At 43.7% G+C, this 20,960-nt stretch overlaps 5 protein-coding genes across 5 annotated transcripts; 3 read left to right on the top strand and 2 right to left on the bottom strand.

The window, feature by feature from the left end:
- Positions 1–896: 896 nt before the first annotated feature.
- LAJ45_01782 (uncharacterized protein) lies at positions 897–5,298 on the bottom strand (the record flags this gene model as incomplete). The annotated part of the gene is made up of 6 exons (XM_046111375.1): positions 897–2,165; positions 2,214–2,255; positions 2,316–2,772; positions 2,826–3,450; positions 3,549–4,937; positions 5,007–5,298. The coding sequence occupies 6 exons, from the start codon at positions 5,296–5,298 to the stop codon at positions 897–899; spliced, it is 4,074 nt and encodes a 1,357-aa protein (XP_045975319.1).
- Positions 5,299–6,127: 829 nt separating this feature from the next.
- On the bottom strand, positions 6,128–6,767 carry LAJ45_01781 (uncharacterized protein; the record flags this gene model as incomplete). Its single annotated transcript, XM_046111374.1, has 3 exons — positions 6,128–6,198; positions 6,256–6,658; positions 6,720–6,767. The coding sequence occupies 3 exons, from the start codon at positions 6,765–6,767 to the stop codon at positions 6,128–6,130; spliced, it is 522 nt and encodes a 173-aa protein (XP_045975318.1).
- Positions 6,768–9,529: 2,762 nt separating this feature from the next.
- Positions 9,530–11,611, top strand: LAJ45_01780 (uncharacterized protein; the record flags this gene model as incomplete). The annotated part of the gene is made up of 1 exon (XM_046111373.1): positions 9,530–11,611. One exon carries the CDS (start codon positions 9,530–9,532, stop codon positions 11,609–11,611), a length of 2,082 nt encoding a protein of 693 aa, XP_045975317.1.
- Positions 11,612–12,542: 931 nt separating this feature from the next.
- On the top strand, positions 12,543–13,827 carry LAJ45_01779 (uncharacterized protein; the record flags this gene model as incomplete). The annotated part of the gene is made up of 6 exons (XM_046111372.1): positions 12,543–12,743; positions 12,802–12,919; positions 13,001–13,294; positions 13,356–13,503; positions 13,589–13,706; positions 13,786–13,827. 6 exons carry the CDS (start codon positions 12,543–12,545, stop codon positions 13,825–13,827), a joined length of 921 nt encoding a protein of 306 aa, XP_045975316.1.
- A 954-nt stretch (positions 13,828–14,781) lies between these two features.
- LAJ45_01778 (uncharacterized protein) lies at positions 14,782–19,955 on the top strand (the record flags this gene model as incomplete). The annotated part of the gene is made up of 12 exons (XM_046111371.1): positions 14,782–15,523; positions 15,579–15,719; positions 15,774–16,350; positions 16,416–16,689; positions 16,739–16,830; positions 16,890–17,161; positions 17,215–17,884; positions 17,933–18,149; positions 18,203–18,349; positions 18,405–19,270; positions 19,340–19,721; positions 19,794–19,955. The coding sequence occupies 12 exons, from the start codon at positions 14,782–14,784 to the stop codon at positions 19,953–19,955; spliced, it is 4,542 nt and encodes a 1,513-aa protein (XP_045975315.1).
- Between the last annotated feature and the right edge of the window lie 1,005 nt (positions 19,956–20,960).

Below are 20,960 nucleotides of genomic sequence, written 5' to 3'. Positions count from 1 at the left end.
TCATTACGCCACCAAGCTGAAAAACAGGACTAACCCACTTCAAAGTCCGGGTAACCGTGTTTTGCTCCTGATCTATGAAAAGCTTACCCCAACTTCACATCTGCAAAACATCCAATCCCCGGTACCCAGGACCTGTTACACATAAACAATGGCAAAAAAACGTTCGTTAACTGACCTTAAACCCTTCTATAAGAAGGAGTTATAAGCTAAAGGAGTAATGCAGCAAAATCTCGTACGGTTGCGGTGCGCCTGATCTCGATGGCGATGACGGGCTACTACAAGACATTCGTCCGACCCCGAACTCACAGGCCTTTGTCCATGATCAAGTATGATCCAGTCGGTAAGGATATCCAGCAATTAGTCCTCAATTTTGTTTGAAAGGGTGGATACTTCTTTGCACGGGGAAAACGTTCAGTTTGCGGAAATGGGCCGGAGGTGTGTGATCAAATGCTTATTCGATGGTTCTAGTTCGACGAAATGTCCTTTTTCTCGAGGCGAAGCGCGGAAAGAGCGGATAGAATAGCTGAATCCTAAATCTATACCCATCTGTGTATCTTTATGGGAATGTGGTCTATGATCAGATGTTGAGGCTAAGATGGGCAAAACGGGTATAAAAGGTGATAAATTGTAAATACATGCATATCTTTGGAAACGGCGTCTAGAACCTATGCGCTAAACACTACAGGGTTTAGTTGCGGGACAAATTATATATCCCTTTTTATAACGGCATGTACGACTTAATCCCCGGTTTGGGTTCAGAAAATCTGGTGAAACTTTTCTCCTGGCCATGAATGAGAATGCAACTGAGCATCTAGGTATTTATCAAAGCGAGGCCGATGAGCTCAACTAATTAAAAAAGCAAATATTATCACATTAATATTATACTAGTCTATCATCTACAAATTCCTTTTACCTCCTTTCTTCTTATCTTTGAAGCTCCTTAAGTTTTTCTTCATGTTCGGGGGTTCCTCTTTCCCCTTACTGTTCCTCAACGACTCGGCTTCATCCTCCGACCATTCCTGGTCATCTTTGTTTTTCTTCCCGCGGTCTTTTCGAGGGCGATTTTGGAGTTTCTTGATATCGTTTGTAGTCCCTCGAGTGTTGCGGTGCCTTAGGGGTGTTTTCGGCCTATTTGGGGTAACTAGAGTATGTTTCTCTGCCCCATTCTCAAGAACGTCTACCATTTGAGGTCTTGGAGTGAAGGGTGTAAGAGTTCTTTTTTCAGGACAGGTGCTTCTTAAGGGCGGAATATCCACTGTTTTGACGCGATCACCAGGGGACCCCTCGCTCATGATAACATCGTTGCTTTCATCATGTAACATTCTGTTTAATGTCATGTGCTGTAAATCAAGTTTTGTGGCCTGGTTATCCCAGATGTCTAAATTTTGCGAGCCCTTTGGCATCTCAACACTAGAAGAATCGCTCCATGTCCGATGATCGATCTGCGTTTCGGGGATAGGCTCGGGTGATGTTAATGGGGAGAGTGATGAACTATTTGCAAAAGAGGACTCCATGATTTCGCTAGCTACGCGTGCGTAAGGGTTTTGTTTCTTCGAATTGAAATCCGGTGTATGAAGAGATATTTCCGTTGTGGGGGAAGCTTTCTTAAACACTCCAGTATGTTCATTGATAGCCCCTCCAGAATATCCCTCCAACTTTCTAATTTGTTTTTTTAGAGAGTTATTTTCCTCATGTTGACTAAGAACCGACTTTGATTTTCCTCTAGAGTCCCCAAGCTCTTTTAAGGCCTTATCTAGTGCTTTTGTTCTTGCCTCCAAAGCATTTATTGCACTTTCCTTCTCCATCTTACTCACCTGGTTCTCTTTTTCTGATTCTTCCAGAGCTGCTTTCAGGTTTCTTTCAATAATACGAAGAGCGATTATGTCTCGAGTAGTTGTTAAGATCTCAGACCTATCGGATTTTGCGCGTTCCAATTCCTGTTCTTTAAGGATTATTTCTTCAGTGACTAGCTCTTTATCGCTCTGGAGAATATTTATTTTTTCTAAGGCCTTTGAAAGTTCGTCCGCTGTGGTTTCAACGATTCTCTCAAGCGCACGATGGCTCGTATTAGACGTTTCTCTAAGTTGTGTTAAATGACTAACCGCATTCTCCAGGCGGGTCTTTTCCTGGAGGAGCCCAGCGTGGGATGCCTCAATGTCCGCATTCTGTAAAGTTAGATGATTTCGGAATATTGAAAGATATTCTTAACATACTTTTTTATTTAAATCTTGTATCTCTTTTCTAAGTTCAACTTCCTGCGGGGTCATTATCATTAAAGGTTAGGGGAAGTTGGTGAAAAAGGGAGGGACACCTACGACGTTGACTCCCCCAGCTAGCATGGTCTTAAATTCCTTATTGTCAGCCTCTAACTTCATCTTTTGTGCTTTGAGCGATTTTATCTGATTATGTAGCCGCGAGGTTTCCCGTTGCCGAAACATATTTGCATTTGTCTCAACCTCGATACGTTCTTTCATCTTTTGTTCCTCGGCGAGTGCCATGAACCCGGCCTTTTCTTCAACGAAACCCTCAATCTTTTTTTCTGCTTCTTTGTACCTCAAGTTGAGCGTCTCTAGCTCATATCGCAAACTCTCAATCTCTCCATCCTTTGTCTGTGACGCGAGTATTGTATCCTGGAGGGCATCTCTTGTTATGTTAAATTCCTTTTCTAGATTGGAGTTCTTTTGCTTCAATATATTGATAGTTGCGACCATAGAAGGATCTTCTGCGGTTCGAGCTTCTAGGATACCAATGTTCTTCTTCAACGTGGAAATACTACCCAGGTTGTTAGAATAACTTTCGAGATTTTATGGATTTTCTTTACTAACATTTCATTCAAAGTCTTTTCAACTGTATTACCTCTCTGGACTTGAGTATTCATATCATCGCACTTCTTCAAGGCATCTTTTAACCTCAGTTCATATTCTTTTGTGATATGTCTCTTCTCGGCAGATTCAACCAATGAAACCTCATATTTTTCATGTATTTCCTTGAGTTCTGCTTCCAGATTTGTGATCCTGGAATTTAGATAGCTTATATACCCATCCGAGTATGAAAGGGCTTCTGCATTCATCTTATGCGTTTCGTGAAAAAGATCCATCATACTGACTGATGTATTACTAACTCTTTTCTCCACACCAAGTAAAAGTTCTGTAGCATCTACATCCCGATAACCCAACTTTTCGATAGACCTGGAACAACTGTAGATCAAGTTTCTAGTAGCCTCGCCATCCTCTTCTATTCTCGTCTCCATAATCTTTTGGGCCTTAACCAGTCTTTCCATTAGTTCAGGCTCGTCCTTCCCTTCAAGTGTTCCCTTGAGCTCCGCAAGTTGCTCAATTACCTCCACCTTCCCGTCCTGAATCGCTTTTAGAATAAGTTTGTTCCTTTCTCTGTCCTCCTGAATCTGGCATTCAAGACTTTGTGTACGATCCCTTTCAGTAGCCAATAAGCCTGCATTTTCTGATAACTGGTTATGAAAAAATTTTAAAGTTTCTTGCACTGTCACAAGTTAATATCATAGATCTAACTAGGGCGAGATATAAACTCACGTCTCCCAATCTCTTTTTGTGATTCTTTCAAGACAGCACCAGAATCTCCCCATCCTTGCATTTTCACCCCGGCCTTTTCTGTGAGATCTCTTACTTCTTTGAAATTCTTCCGCAACTCATCCCTATCCCACGACAGCTGATTGATACTTTTGCTCAATTGTGTTTTCTTCTCGTTTAACATATTGTAATCATTACCTAGCCCATCCACGAACTTTTGGACCCCTAGCACTCTCTTTTTTAGTCCTGATACTGTATCTTTGTAAGTCGCAACATGGATTTCAAGTTCGGCATTCTTCTTCTCTGCGGCTTCTGTGCACGAGACCTGTGCCCTGAGCGACGACATTGTTTCACGCAATCTGTGTTCTAGAGATTGCTTCTCGGTGGTTAGCGCTGTTAAGGCCACTAATAATTTGTGTTCACTGCTGCTACTTTGACCTGGCTCTTCACAAGAGACAGGTGTGTGCGAAGGGAAGTGTGTTTTATAGTTGAGCTGCTGCGAGGAATTCTCGGGAATATGAGCAGATTCTACAGGCATCCTTCCGTTCTTTGGTACCCCATTGCTGCCCATTCCGAGTCTGCTACTCGTGGAGGAGTGCCCATTAATTCGACCTGATCCGGCACTTGCATGCGTTTCCGAAGAGCTTATCATCCCATCTGGTAAATCCCGTATGGTACCATGGTATCCATTAGTGCTTTTCGGGAGAGGCATATGCTGCTTTAGCGGTTGGTCCATGTGTCCTAGGATGTTTTTGTCTCGCCGATGTTTTTCATGATCATATACTGATTCAGGCAACCCCGGAATATGACTATTATTTGAATCTCTACCCCGAGGATTAGGCATCGAGACTTCAGTTTCGGTTGGCTTGGGCTTAATGTCGTCATCTAAAATAATAACCTCAGGAATTTTGTTTCCTTTTGAGGATGGATTAGCAGGGGACTCGTTTTGAGGTCTGGAAATTCCAGCTGATCTTTCATGTCTTTTTCTAGGTCTTCTATCATCACTTGAGCTGGCTTCAGTAACCTTTCCCTCATTGGTTCTAATGGGTTTTCCTCTCGCCTCGGCGTCTTTCCCTCCATATTCTGCCAGATACCTTCGTTGTCCATCTTCTTGAGGCAGCAGTACTCTCCCCTGATCGGAATGATCATGCTCTGAATCAGACCTAAGAGAACTAGAACTTTGCGTGCGTTTCCGTTTCTCTTTGACTGACCCCTGTAGAGGCATAGTCTTTCGCCCTCTTTCGACCGGGCGTATAGATTGGGATGGCGGTAGCATATTCTTGCGCGGTGCGGAGGTCTCGGGAGGCAGTACCGCTTGTGGGTTCAAGGGATTATGAAGTAGAGAAGGGACAGTAGCAGCAGCAGAAAATATTGGGACTTGAATTTTCATTGCTAGATGTCATTTTAAAATGTCCGATTAGCCAACTGTAAGCTCTCGTTGCAGGTAAAAATGAAGCTCACCTTCCATCCCATCTTTGTCTTGCCTACCAACGGCACAGTCTACTCTGCTCTGAAGGGTATCATTATTCCCCATCCTCTCCCTAGATTTGCAACTCCCATTCACTTGGTTGCCCGTCTCCACAACTGCTGCTACAGGAGGTTTTCTGCTTGTAGCGGCAAACTTGAAGCCCTGTACGATGCTGTCGATACCTGCACTCATGGGACGGTGGGACAAGAACCCGTTCCCGCCTGACACAGAGAGATTCGACACCTGTAGCGAGGACTCTGAAGAAGCTTCCTTTGCGATTTCCATATTGTCAAATAAATAGATAGTAGGATAAAAGGCGATAGGGAGCAGTCAAGTGTGACGGAATAATATCCGGATTCTTTATGAGGCTATATCTGATCTCGAAGGTAAAATGAGCAAGTGTTGAGAGGATGTATATACTTACATACATCAGAATAGAGCTGCACTTAGTTGCCATGTAACACTGACCTAAATCTATATTGTATGTGTACACACATGCCCATATGTAGTACATATGTACTTTGAAATACAGTATAAATCAGCCTGGCCAGTACCATAAGTCCTACATATATATATATGCATAGAGTAATATACGTCACACCCCAATCCATAAAGAAATATTCAGGTTAAGACAGAGGATATGATATTATAAGTAGGAAGTAGGTGTAGATATACATGTTGTTTATTTATACATGTATGTACCTACATGTTAATACTTTACGGTTATGTAAAACTCAAATCTTACAATGAAAAGGGAAGTGAAACAGGAACCTGCACAAAAAAGAAATGTTGAAACAACAATAATAATAATGATAATGATAATGATATGATCAAACAAAAGGGATTCGTTTTGCGGCAACAACACAAAGATTGAGAATCTTCAAACCAGGAAGGATTTGGAGAAGGACACAATTGAAAGGTGAAGAAACTACTCGAACAAAGTATGCAGATAAAACCAAAGAAAACAGAATAATAACGCCAGTCCCCAACCTTCAACATACACCAAAAGGGAACAAAAACCATTTAGACAAATTGAAATATCCAGAACAATAAGAAGAGCAAGAAATAAACTACAAAGCCAGGTTTATTGGAGCTTAATACGTCACCAAATCAGTCACATGACATTATAGCCCAACATCTTGCATCTGAGGTACCAGTTCCCCACATGCACATTCCATCCCTCACCTGTGCGCCTCATCCCTCACCCATCAAGTTCCAGACCAACTACCAATTTCCCCACACCCTTGACTCTCCCAACTTCCTTCACAGCTTCTTCTCCTCCCTTTAGGATACTATCCAACCACTCTCTTTCCTTTGCGCCCACAACAGCTGGGTCCAACACAACAGGCATTTCGGGCCCTTGTTGTGGTGGTTCTGTCTTTCTCAAGACAGAGCGATACCACTCACCACGGCTGTTTGGCGTGGCAGAAGAGGATGAGTGTGTTAGCATTGGAGGCGCGAAGATATCGATTAGGTTTTCCGATGTCTGCGCCACGAGGCGATCAAGATATTCACGCTCATGAAGGAGCGTCTGTGGGTCTACTGGTGCATGCGCGCCGTGTGGGGCGGATGGAGACATGAAAGCTCCCCCAGAGCTGTAAAGATGGTGCTCATTGTGTGTGGTAAGAAGGCGAGTGTGCTCAGACTATTCAGGGGAAGTCAGTCACCAGTAAAGAGAAGAGGCGCAGGAATGAGGGGATAAGTACATCGTCTGATTTCCTTTGACCAAGGCAGGTGGAGCAGGCGGAACCCATATTATTCAAGTGAATGTGATTATATTACCGAGATGTAATGGTATTAAAGAGGTAGTAGTCGCAATGGTGATATGTGGACGTCGGTCGACTGAGATAGGGGATTCGTGCGGAGATGACAAATTTCCCGAAACCTTAAACTGCAACTGAAGAGGCGAGAGACTTCACTGACAATTAAGTAGTCCAGACTCTAGTTAAGAACGAAACGGACAGCCGCGTCTACGTATCGAAGCGGGGAGGGAAGGAGATATCCGATTATCGCAATGTTTATCAAGATGTTGAACAGCTGGTAGCCGTCACTATAAATTAAAGTTGCCAACCACGGTTTGTTATGATTATTACTTCGATACTGTTTATGTTTCCCCGCGTCGTCGTCGTCTTCGTCTCCGAAGAGATGTTGAATAGAGGATGTAGATATTATGTAGGTACGGCACTTAGATATTTAATGCCGAGACGCCGAGTGAGCAACCCTAAAGGGGGGGTAAGAGTGCAAAGCAATTAATCCCGACGATGGCCCGCGTGACGTGACGGCAAAAACACGGGTGGCTGGATGGATGATTATGATAGACGATAAAGTGAGGAGAAACGAGGGGAAACGTTGTCTGGGATTATCAATAATAATATATTGTCACGTATACTGTAGGTACAAACACGGCGCTCAGCTAGCCTACAGCAACGAAGCAGATGTTGGTTCTATGTTGTTGTAGGTATCGCAAGTATTGCGCACCGGTTCCTACTCGTTTATTCGAATTCAAACCGTGGTTATATGCAACAGTGATCCCAAGGCTAACATACATGTATGTACTTACCGGTAAGAAGGGGGATTGCAATCAAGTCCACCGTATCTTTGCCCTCTTAAAGCGTCGCGATGAAGATGGTTGTTGAGTGTCTGCTCTATCTATGGTTATCGTCCCGTGTCTCTCTGTTGCAATAGAGTCTAATGTTGCCCATCATATGGACTCTTCACTTTCCCGTTCCCGCATCCGGCTTCCCCTCTAATTGCTCGTCGGTATGCGATGTATGCAGGTAATATTTAGCTCACAAGGGTACCGTGGTTCCCGAGTCCGCGATCTCACTGCTTTTCTCAGTTTTGGAACATAGATTTGCTTTGATACGATGGCCTTGCGCGGGGTTTTCTTAAGTATGTACCCTTTGGTAGGGCATTTTGTAAATTTCAGGCTGTCGGTGGCCTTCACAACTCGACCGTTCATGTGCTACTCGGGTGGACAACACTGAGGTGAGGGGATCTGTGCGCAGGGCTACAGGTTCGAAGTGGTTAGTTGGGGTGAAATGGTGGCCGCTCTCTCTTTACCTCTTTGAGATGCAGAACCTGGGGCTGTATGCGGCTCTGCTGCATTAGACGTCATCACCGTTATATACCAAAATTAGAATGTACTTACTGTACTGTAGGTACAGTCGTTCACAGGTGAGGACGAACACTGGGTGAAGACGAACCAGGGTTCTCAATATAACATGAAACAGCCAAGCTGCCCAAGTGATCTTTCTATTTGTCCAAAAATCCTTGTTCGTCTACACCCAGTCTTCGTCCTCACCCTGTGAACGACTGTACTTTGAGTACATGTAGGTACATAAGGCTTCAAATCAGTAACGTGTAGGTACACCCGCAGGAAAAAAGTGAGGAAACAGCGGGTGCAACCCGTCCGAACCCCAATGCAAAATTGGGGATAAAAATGAAAAGAAGTAATATAACTAAACAATAAAATACAGAATAGATACTATGGCCTCTAAACTATATTCACCACCCCCTATGATCTCCCTAGTCCTTTACTACTGCTGCAATTCTCTTTGGCATGCTGTCAATGATTTTTTATATACATTTCCCCCAATCCGGCCTTTCCTACTCTTCCCTAGCTTGGGCTTCAATAACTTTTATGTTTTCATTCGGAGTAGCCTCTATCCACTTTCCAGACTTGTCAAAAGGCATGGCCACGGAATACTCGTGGGGTTGTATTGTGGGTGTGGGGATGTCAAGTTGGAGGCACCCGTTGTCACGCTACTCACTTTTTTCCTGCGGGTGTACATGTAGGTACGTCTCTGAGCACGATCATTACTACAATCCATCTAGTCTCGTACCCATCCCCTATCTCCCGCTAGAAGGATGTAAGTAGGGAGACTGGGGACGAGCCTAGTATGTACCTACATGACATTGTATCCATCTCAAAACAATATCCTACACACCTAGGCTGTCTAAGGACGATGACTAAGCAACCGAGTTTGGAGTTTTATGCTTGGGCACCAGTCGACTTCAATATTCCCCAACGGCCTTATAATAATACGATGGAATGTTTTTAACAATAGAGAGTGTGTCGTTCGTAGCCTTAATCTCAAGTCAATACATTATTAAAAATTGATTGGTACATGTAGTTAGGTGTCCTGATAGGAATCATGAGGAATCACTCGTGATTCTTCACACTCGCAGAATGTACGGCTGGAAGCCATTATTTTGTATCTCAGCATATAACATGATGCATACATGTACATACATGAAAATTATCAACATGAATTAGTACATATATTATTCGCGAATGATTTTAGTTGTATCCATAAGATGTGGTGAAAGTCTGGGAATGAGATTACATGTATCTTTGTAGGAATTTATGCGTTTCCTCAATATATGTCACGGATTGGGGAAATGTTGTGGTGACTAAATGATGTATCTCCGGGTTATCAGTTTACCACTAACACCTACCCATCCATCATCCTATCTCAACATAATCAACACCATAAGTCGTCCTCGTAATCTTATGTTTTTCTTCCCTGCACCGCACCGCCCGTTCTCTGAGGAGAGGCATCCTCCACCGGGTCCGCCAGCTATCATAGTACCAACAACTCGACGTCGCAGAGCCGAGTCCCTCATAACAATCAACTCATTGAAAGTTCCGTCAAAAGATTCGTCAAAAGGGTCATCAAAGGCTTCATCAAGAGATTCAGCAAATGATCCATCGAAAGATTCTTTAAAAGATTCATCAAAGGCCTCATCGAAGGCCTCATCGAAATTGTCGTCTAAGGCAGCTTCATCAACACAATCCCCAACAATTGCTTCAAAAATGTCTTTCACCCGCTCTAGTAGAGCCCCCCCTACCGTCAATTCAACTACTTCTATAGCCTCTCCTGCCCCTACGTTGGATTGCTTGGAGATTGTCTCAATGACTCCATCCTCTACCGTCATATCCTCTTATATTTCGCTGGTTCTACATGTGCAGAATCCATTTGCAGATAGGGCTGGCATCACTCAGAATGCCGTTTTCCTCCGCCAAGAGGAAGCATCCCCTTGGTACATACCTCCTGTACCTGTAAACGACGTCCCCACAAATTTTCCTATTCACTCCACTGCAGATTCTCCGGCACAGGTCCCTGAAGAGTTTGAAAATCTCTCCAAGATCGTCTCCATGACCCCACAATCAATCATATTGAACGCTAATTTTGGCAACCCTTGGTATGTCCTTGAGATTCAAGAGACAGGCGACGGTAACCCATATTTTGCTCTGGTTGCGACATATTCCTACCAACTACTGTTGTCGAGTTTGAAATGCCCATCTCAGTTAGGCATACGGACGTCCGAAGAAGTCGAGGAAGAACAGACTATTTGTGGCTTATACGAGCGTCACAGTCTAGCCTACCACGTAGAAAAACTAGGGAAATTGACTCGTGTTGGTTATCTAGGTGAAGAGGATGTACGAGATAACTCGAGGCGTGTATTCATCAAAATGCTGGACGTGGATGATGAAACTGGGAAGAGAGAAGAATTCGCCGACCGAGATATGGCTCTTGACTTAATGCGCCAAGCAGACAACATCTACAACGAAATAACTCTGTTGGACAAAATTCCTCTCCATCCTTATATCATGTCACCAATTGGATACGTCACTTTGGGAAGCGAGGAAGAAGGGGACAAGGATGGGGACAAGGTCGTCGGATATATCAGTGATTACTACAAGAATGGTCGACTGAGTGACTATTTGTTTCTTCCCAGCCTACCCGGGATGCCACGGGTTGCTAGGAAAATCAAGCTTATCCAGAAAGCGAAATGGGCCTACCAGATTGTGAGTGCCGTGAAACATCTCCAGAGAATGGCCCAGAAATCATTGGGGGACGGAGAACGTGGATTTGGCTTGGAAAGGTTCATGATCGATGAATATTTACAACTCCATCTCATCGGATTTGGAGATGATGAAAAAGTCTCAAGATTATCATGGAGAGTCCCCCCAGAGGCACGTATCAGGGGCGAATGGGATGTCACCGTGGAAAGATCTGGCGCGAAAAACAAAGTTGAGTGGAATAAGTTAATATGGAAGCGTAATAATTATGTCCGCTTGATGTTTGAAAAAGAGAACTTGGCAGAGTTGAAAGATATTAAGGATTTTGACCCTCCTCTTTGCTCTACTATCAACTCTGTTCCGGGCAACATCTGTAATAGGAGCAGAAGAGAAGACAGCAATACGGATGGGGATGGTGCCAGTGCAGAGGATATTAGGAAGGGAATTAATCGGAGGAAACAGTACTTCAAGGACTGGTCTGCCTTTAAAGAGTGGCGTGCTATCCCCGGAGCTCTCGAAATGGTTGAAACATACTCTGTCGGAATTATGCTGTGGCTCCTATTTGAGCAGGTCCCTCCCGAAACCATGAAATATGGAGAAGATATCCCTATAACCTGGACAGAGAGTGAGATTTGGACGCAGTGCGGGCCGATTCCCTTGAAATGGCGAGAAATCGTCGAGGCTTGTGTCAGAGTCAATCCATCAGACAGGGTAGGCTTGGATGAAGTTCTGTCAACCTTTGTGAAGGAGGTTGGAAAACGCTGGGATGTAGGTTGGGCAATGGGATGATGTTTTGACACAAAATCGAATCGAAGCGTCGGTGCGAGGAGGGAGTCTAGGGTGAATTGCCGAACCATCGTGTAGTGAAATGTGTTGGAGAAGTACTTAGGGCTTTGAAATTACAGTACCACTAGAAGGGGTAACCAGTAGTAAGAGATTTCTTGAGCACAACACTGTAGAATCCTGAATATCAACGTCTAACTGAGAGTATAGTTTAGTATGCTTCCAAGCAGACCAATCGCTATGTTTGCAAAGATTAGTAATAATGAAGGTTTATACCGTTATCTGAAGTTTCTTTGATACGAGATTAAATTCTTCATTTTCTCCCCTCCTCTGCAGACCTAAGTATACGTCTAACTAAGATCTCGTGACTGTAATAGTTACATAGTTTGATTTTTATGAGATTGCCCGAGTTTGAAGACTGACTTTTCTAAACATCTGGAAAATGGAAGATTGTTTTTTAACCTCATAAAACCTCATCTTGTAGACCCGCCTTTTTTTCTTGACTGGAGTACATGTACATACATGTATGTATGTGAAGTGGCAAAGAATATTGCACCATGAAACGTTACAATTTGAGGATGTGTTGATGTGCATGTAGGTACTAGTGTGATATATGTGTAAACGCTTAAATGAGATAGTCTCTTTTCGGGGTTTGCGTGGGGAATTTTGCTGGGAGTGCTACGATTTGTGTTTGGAATATGATTGAACACATTGGGTTCTTTAATTATAATTTGTTTTTCGATGGGAAAGTGATCAACTGAGAGTCCACTGATAGTTGACCTTTAACCTTATCTAAGCAGTTCGTGATATTTCTTGGCAAGAATTATTATGGTTTGAACGCTAGAAACGAGATTGGCGAGTCGAGTCGGTAACGATAACCGAGTGCATGTCTAACCCCACTTTAGCACTTAGTTACATCAATCAGCTCTAGATAGATATGTCTCCTTCCACCGACGTCGCCTCCTTCCATACTTATCTCTCTTCTGCACGCCGTATTGTCGCTTTATGTGGTGCTGGCCTCTCAGCATCCTCGGGACTGCCCACCTTCCGTGGTGCCGGCGGTATGTGGAGGAATTATGATGTTATGCGCCTTGCGACGCCTGAGGCATTCAAGAGGGATCCTGGATTAGTGTGGCAGGTATGGAAGCTTGCATATTTACTGCCGAGAACTCTATCTCATATTCTAGTGATATTAGTTCTACTCAATGCGTAGACATATGGCATTGCAAGTCACACCGAACAAAGCGCATTATGCATTGGCAGAATTGGCGAGAAAACATCCGGCATTTTTGACTTTGACACAAAACGTAGACGGTAAGTCCACGTATAGCGCAAGATGGTGCTATTACTATCACGGGAGTAATCAAGTAATTTAATTGTCATGCTGTCCAACAGGGCTTTCGGTAAGGGCCAATCATCCGAATGATTCGATTCGTTATCTTCATGGATCTTTGTTTGCGCTCAGATGTTCTGGGTATCTCTGTGATTATGTGGATGATCAAAACTTTGCCGATCCAATTGTTCCCTCACTTGCGGTGCCTATGGCGAAAAAGACGGTTGAACAAAGAGCACCAGGACCTGCCAGCGGACAGTCAGACGGTGGAACCCCAACCGAAGAAACCCTTGTGTACGACGAAAGCGTAGAACTTCAGGCCTTACAGCTCTCAGATTTGCCCGTGTGCCCAAAATGTAAGTAATGGGGCTGCCTCCATCTTTATATCCAACGAATTAATAACAAACATGTGAGCAGGTCAACAAAATATCCTACGACCAGGAGTCGTGTGGTTTGGCGAGAATCTAGATTTAGATATGATGGACGGGATCGAACATTGGCTGGAACAACCGGCTGATCTCTGCATTGTTATAGGAACCAGTGGATTGGTATATCCAGCTGCAGGGTGTGTTCTTCCTACCCAGACGTCTTCCCTTTGGACCTTGGCATATGTTTTTATATGAAAACTGACTACCTTCGAAACTCAATAGATATGCACATAGAGTTAAAGAGTTAGGAGGTAAAGTCGCGATTGTCGACCTTGATGTAAGCAGCGGCGGCTGGAGTAGTAATATATTTGACTGGGTATTTGAAGGGGATGCAACTAAGGTACGAGCTTCCTATCATATTATCATATGATTATATTTATGAAGTTTGAAAATCTCTGATATATATATGTGGACATTAGATTGTGCCGGAGATACTTAAACCCTTAATTGGAGATATGTAATGCAGTACAATACTGTATTTACCCATTTGTGCTTTTGTCATGAATACATGTGGTAATCCATAAGGCAATATTTTTTTGGAAAATTTCAATCGAGGGAAAAGTTGACATGTACTCGCGCATGGCATGCCTGTAGAAAACCCTACATGCACAGTGCAAAAGATTGAGCTTATGTGCCGTACCTTGCCTACTAAAGCGGGCTACTACTAGCAGTGGCTTGCTAGAATACATGTATGTACTACATTGAAAAGGCCTAAAAGCCACACCGGTGCTGTTAACTGTCGGCCGAGAATCCATCCGTTGCACATACCTCTCGCGCGAGTAGGTAAAGTACATGTAGTCTTATCGAGATTCGTGAACAAAGAAAAGCCCTGCCTATGTAGTTATGACGCAGCCCATTCTTCACCCAAATCGGACGCGTTAATACCGAAACACGGGGAGATTATTTTTCCGACTCCATATCATCTAGGGTACAGGATCTACTACCTGTTTGCAAGGATTAATTGCAGTTTACAACCAATCAGCACCCAAGTTCTGCTGGATTAACCCGAATTCGTCCTGGAAGTAGCCGCTTTAGTTGCCGATCTGGATCATTGGGACTAATAACAACAATCGCAAAGTTAGTCACTATCAACAGTTCCACAAATGCGCTTACTATTTTTTTTCAAAAGTCATGACGTTTATGTTAACGAAAATCTGCATAGAGGTTGATGTCCAGTGGCCCTTGTGTATGAACCCTTGCGCTGCCCTTGTTGTATCCAATTAACCTCTTTTCTAGACCGCTCTAGGCTCCCACATACAATATGGACATCAAGGCTCTGAGTATAATAGAGACTATGAAGCCACCGAAGCCTTCTCTTGTAAATCAATAGTGTACACCACTACCATTCTCTCTTTACTCCTATAAATATATTTATCTACGGCCGCTGCTGCTGCTGTGGAATCTAACAACATAGCATGGCTGCGCTTCCTACACCAAAAGGAATCCCAGGTCGTTGGCCTTCGACCCCCGGGGCTTCTAATACACAGGATTACTCCTTCCCAGAGGCGGGATCCCTCGCAGCAGATTCCGATTTAGAGGCCGGTTTAGCACCTATTACACTGAACGAGGATGCTCGGCGGCATTCAAATCAAACCGGGTCAGATCAAACAATTGTGGATGATGACCCCGGGACAGAAGCAAAGGGAAATGATGCTACAAACTATTCTAGTGCATCTAGTAGTCTTCATGACCTTGCAAATATGACCACCACACAGCCCATCCATCCAGCACCCGCTCGTAGAGAGTCCACACAAGTAGGACCAGCAACTGGGGAAGAAGAAATCTTTCGCATTCTCTCACGGCGGAGAACTAACGCCTCCTCGCATCATGAAGAGTTGCAGGGATCTAAGCAAGAAATTGAGCAGCTTCTTTCATCTATATTCGGAAGTTCTCGTAAAAGCGATTCTCAAGAAGAGAAAGCTCGTCATCTTGGTGTTGTCTTTAAGAACTTGACCGTAAAAGGCCAAGGATTAGGGGCCAGCATCCAGCCAACCAATGGAGGGTTACTTTTGGGTCCTTTCAGGGCACTCTGGGGGCTTCTTTCTAAGGGTTCTAAGGCTGGATTCGGGAAGCCACCAATCAGGACTTTACTCAATAATTTTACAGGATGCGTTAGACCTGGCGAGATGTTGTTAGTATTAGGGAGGCCGGGATCTGGTGAGTACAAGCCGTACTGATAAGTGATTGAATTACGCACTAACAATGATAAAAGGTTGCTCGACATTTTTGAAGGTTGTCGGTAACCAGAGAAACGGCTATGAGAGTATTTCGGGCGACGTTCTTTATGGTGGAGTTGACAGCAGCGAGATGGCCAAAAGGTTTCGTGGCGAAGTCCTCTACAATCCTGAAGAAGGTATTATCATGAGATACCATCAGTAGGAGCATGCTTCTAACTTATATTTATTAGATCTACATTATGCTACATTAACTGTAAAGGAAACCCTAAAGTTCGCTCTTGAGACACGTACGCCAGGGAAGGCTTCCCGGCAGGAGGGCGAGACTCGAAAAGAATATGTCAACGAATTTCTCCGTGTCGTCAGCAAACTATTTTGGATCGAACACACCCTTGACACAAAGGTAGGGAACGAACTTATCCGCGGTGTCTCCGGTGGTGAAAAGAAACGAGTTTCTATTGCAGAAGCAATAGTCACTAAAGCCTCTTGCCAATGTTGGGACAACTCCACTAAAGGGCTAGATGCCAGCACGGCAATAGAATATGTGGAATCGCTTCGCACTTTGAGTAACATGGCAAACATTTCCACCCTGGTTGCACTATACCAAGCAGGAGAGAGTTTATATAAACTTTTCGACAAAGTTATTCTTATTGATGAAGGAAGGTGTGCTTACTTTGGACCTACCGAGAATGCGAAGGCCCATTTTGAGAGTTTGGGTTTCGTTTGTCACCCTCGATGGACAACTGCAGATTTCCTGACCTCTGTCACTGACAAGCACGAGCGACAAATCAAAGAGGGTGGGAAGATAGGGTCCCACGTACAGCAGAGGAACTCGAAGCTGCATATGTTGCGTCTGAGGTTGCTGCGCACACTAGGGGAGATATCGAAGAGTTCGAGAGTACTCTCGAGGAGCAAAAGAAGGAAAGGAGTAAGGAGATGTCAAAGGAAACGAAAACTAAAAATTACACCATTTCATTTCCTAAACAGGTTATCGCTTGCACGAAACGACAGGTTAAGGTGATGAGAGGTGATCCACTGAGTTTGGGGGGAAAGTGGGGAGGAATTCTGTTCCAAAGTTTAATCGTTGGGTCTCTGTTTTATAATTTGCCTAAGAATGCGGCCGGAGTGTTCCCTCGTGGAGGTGTTTTGGTAAGTTGTGACTTTCTGGCACCACACGGCTTGGGCTCATTGAAAACAGTTTTTTACCCTTTTATTCAACGCCTTGCTAGCCCTAGCAGAACTTACGGCGGCGTTCGATTCTATTCCGATATTGATGAAACATAAGAGCTTGTATGATCCTATCTGTTAAAGACCTATAAAACTACATAATATACTGATAACGTTTATAGCTCATTTTATCGCCCATCCGCATATGCCATAGCTTTGGTCCTTGTCGATTTACCCCTCTGCTTTATTCAGGTCTTCATATGGAACATAGTCATTTACTTTATGGCCGGATTGCAACGTACCGCGTCCCAATTTTTCATCAGTTTATTGATTATATTCTTCGTTACATTGTCGATGTATTCATTTTTTAGAATGCTTGGGGCATTCTCTTCAAATTTGGATGCTGCTACTAGGATCACTGGTGTCTCAATTCAAGCCTTGGTTGTCTACACAGGTAAGGCGATCCGGTATACTGATATGGAATTAGCTATGCTCACGTTGTCATAGGCTATCTTATCCCGCCCTCATCTATGCATCCATGGTTCTCTTGGATAAGGTGGATCAATCCTATCCAGTATGGATTTGAGGCTCTCATGGCCAATGAGTTCTACAATCTGGAGATCGAGTGTGTGCCGCCGTATCTGGTACCAGTTGGTCCTGGTGTTCAGCCACAGTATCAATCTTGTCTTTTGCAAGGCGGTCGGCCCGGATCCACCACTGTGAACGGTGCAGATTACATACAATCGCAGTTTACCTATACAAGATCACACTTATGGAGAAACGTCGGATTTATCATAGCGTTTTGGCTTTTCTTCGTTTTTATGACAGCACTGGGTTTGGAATTGAAGAAGCCGAATAAGGGTGGAGGAGCTGTCACCGTATTCAAGAGAGGACAAGCCCCAACGCATGTTGAGAATGCTATGAATAAGGGTAATTCCGTGGATGTAGAGGCTGCAGAGAAAGAAGTTGGTAGGATCGGCAATGAGGAAAGTAATAATCGCACCGAGGAAGCTGCAGTCGCAAAGAATGATACAATCTTTACCTGGCAGGGAGTTACATATACTATTCCAGTTAAAAATGGACACAGGACACTTTTACAGGATGTCCAAGGATATGTTAAACCTGGGAGACTCACTGCCTTGATGGGAGAATCAGGTGCCGGAAAAACCACTCTTCTGTATGATTCTTATACCTTTTTACCAAAAACTTACTAACAAAATATCAGCAATACTTTGGCTCAGCGTATCAGCTTTGGTGTGGTTGAAGGCACTTTCCTAGTTGATGGCCAGCCTCTTCCTCTCTCATTTGCCCGCGCTACTGGTTTTGCGGAACAACAGGATGTTCACGAGCCGACTGCAACTGTAAGGGAGGCCTTACGGTTCTCTGCTTTACTAAGACAGCCAAAGGAGGTGTCTACTGAGGAGAAGTATGATTATGTCGAAGTATGCATCCAATAAATTGGGAGACCAAAGGAATGCCAGCTAATTAGGCCTAGAAAATAATTCATCTTCTTGAGATGGACGAGCTCGCAGGGGCCACAGTTGGAACCCAGGGCAATGGCTTGAACCAAGAGCAGAGAAAGCGGTTGACTATTGGTGTGGAGCTTGCGAGTAAACCGGAGCTTCTCATGTTTCTCGACGAGGTAAGCTATCAGCAGACACATTGCAGACAAAGGCCACATTCTAATAATATCGCAGCCAACTTCAGGCCTTGACTCAAATGCGGCGTTTAATGTAATACGATTTTTGAGGAAGCTTGCGGATTCTGGCCAGGCCATTCTTTGCACCATTCATCAACCGAGTGCAGTCCTTTTTGAGAATTTTGACGATTTGATTCTTCTGAAGAAGGGTGGACGCGTTGTCTATCACGGAGAGCTTGGGCAGGATTCCCAAAAGATGATCAAGTATTTCGAAGGCAACGGCGCGCCTAAGTGCCCTAAGGATAAAAACCCTGCAGAATATATGCTCGAAGCAATTGGTGCTGGAGATCCCAATCGAAAGGAGAAGGACTGGGGTGAAGTTTGGTCGAACTCCAACGAACACAGCGAGCGAGCACGTGAAATTGAACAAATTGTTTCAGATCGACGTTCTAAAGCTGATTCCTCAACCCACGATGACCGCGAGTTTGCTATGCCTTGGTTCACACAGGTTTTGGCGGTTGTGAGAAGAACCTTTGTGTCGTACTGGAGAGCACCGGAATACGTCGTTGGAAAGTTCGCACTCCACATTTTCACAGGTCTTTTCAATGCCTTTACTTTCTACAAGCTTGGAAATACTTCGATTGATATGCAATCTCGACTCTTTAGTGTGTTCATGGTGCTCACCATATCCCCACCACTTATTCAACAGTTGCAGCCAAAATATTTGCATTTAAGGGATCTTTTCATGGCTCGCGAAAGCTCTTCAAAAATCTATCACTGGTCTGCCTTTGTAATCGCTGCTATTTTAGTAGAAATACCCTATTCAATTGTAGCTGGAACTTTGTTTTTTGTTTCCTGGTTTTTCCCTGTCGGGTTCCCAAGAGATAGTTTTACTGTTGGGTACACATGGATGCTACTAATGCTGTAAGTTTTATCTAGTTATTTCATCGTCTACAGCGTGTTTGGAGAACCATAGAGCTAATGATACAATAGGTTTGAACTATACTATGTCAGCTTTGGTCAAGCTATCGCCTCGTTTTCGCCGAACGAACTTCTTGCCAGTTTGCTTGTCCCGGTATTTTTCCTCTTCGTCGTTTCATTCTGCGGTGTTGTCATACCATTTGCTGGTATTCCAAAATTCTGGCATTTCGTATACCGCGTCAGCCCATTCACCTACCTAGTAGAAGGCTTCTTGGGTGTCCTCGTCCACAACGTGCCTGTTAGATGTTCTGAGAACGAATTGGCGAGGATCCCGAAACCACCTGGGCAATCGTGTGAGAACTATACTACTGCGTTTATTAGGCAAGCCGGAGGGTATGTTCAGGAGGTTGGAAATGAGTGCAGGTTTTGCCAATATTCTGACGGAGATGAATTTGTAAGTTTACTTTCCATAATTACAATCATAGTAACGCCTGTTTTTATCTATACTAACAGATGTATCTTTTAGGCGAGAAACTTTAATATCTATTATAGGCATCACTGGAGAAATTTTGGTATTTTCTGGGCTTTCATAGTCTTTAATTTTGCGGTCGTATTCATTTGCACTTGGTTATACTTAGGTGGTTTGAAGAAGATGCTGAAACGGGGGAAGAAGGTAGCGAAAAAGTGAAAGAAGAAAATCTAGTTGATAGCATGCTTTGTACGCCTTTTCAAGGCCCTTCTTTTCCTTTGTTTTTTCCATAAAAATACCCTTTTTTAATGACGGATACCACTTCCTTTCTTTATGTATGTATGTACAATACGCATTCATGTAACAATAAGGTACCACGGTCAAACTGAGACCTCGCTTGTATGCACATCGACAAGTCATTGATGATATATGACGGCGGTAGAAATAGCTGTATTATTGTCATTGTCCATCGTGAAATAGGTTTGAGTGTCATAGATCATCAAGCCTGCATTGCTTAGTCATCGTTGTATTTGAGCTCTCTCAAGCCAATCAAGGATTGCTATGAGTCTAGGGACAAAACCGCTTAAATCTCAATTAATTAGAGTATAACCTCGCATGATCAAGTATCCAAATCATATTCAGTGGCGTTACTTATTATAAAGATAAAGAGTAGCTCAGCCGCAAAGCTATGTACACCCACGGGAAAAAGGTGAGGAAACACCTGCACTTAACACCAACCCCAATGACGAGAAGTACTTGAACTACAAAATGAGAAAGAGAGTATATAGTAAGTCTGAAATATATTTGACGCCTTGTACGGCCTCCCTTCAAAAGCCATGGTTGTTTAACCGCGTTTGTGATCACTCCTTGTTTCGCCACCTTTTTCCTGTGAGTGTAGGTAGGTACATGAGCACTTGGAGAGGACGAGCTGTTATTCTTGAAGCTCACTCGCCCTCATCGCTTCTTGTCATCAATACAATAATGGGTTTTACAACTCCATCACCATCACTCCAATTTCAATTTTGTGTTAGTATGAGATCTATTGATAGGAAAGCTCACAGCTGCCCAAAAATTGAAATTTTTAAATTTTTTATTGTTGTGGCTTTGTATGTGGCACTTACTTACATGTAGTCCATGCAAAACCATCTGCCGAGGTGAAGTTCAAATTATGGTCCTTTTGTAATAAGAGGTGGTTACCGAACACCTCTGGGTTTTTATTCTATG

The sequence above is a fragment of the Morchella importuna genome (assembly GCF_003444635.1).
Source record: "Morchella importuna strain M04M26 chromosome Unknown Morimp01GS003, whole genome shotgun sequence".
In the NCBI taxonomy this organism is placed as follows: Eukaryota; Fungi; Ascomycota; class Pezizomycetes; order Pezizales; family Morchellaceae; genus Morchella; species Morchella importuna.
This window is presented reverse-complemented; position numbering and strand designations above follow the sequence as displayed.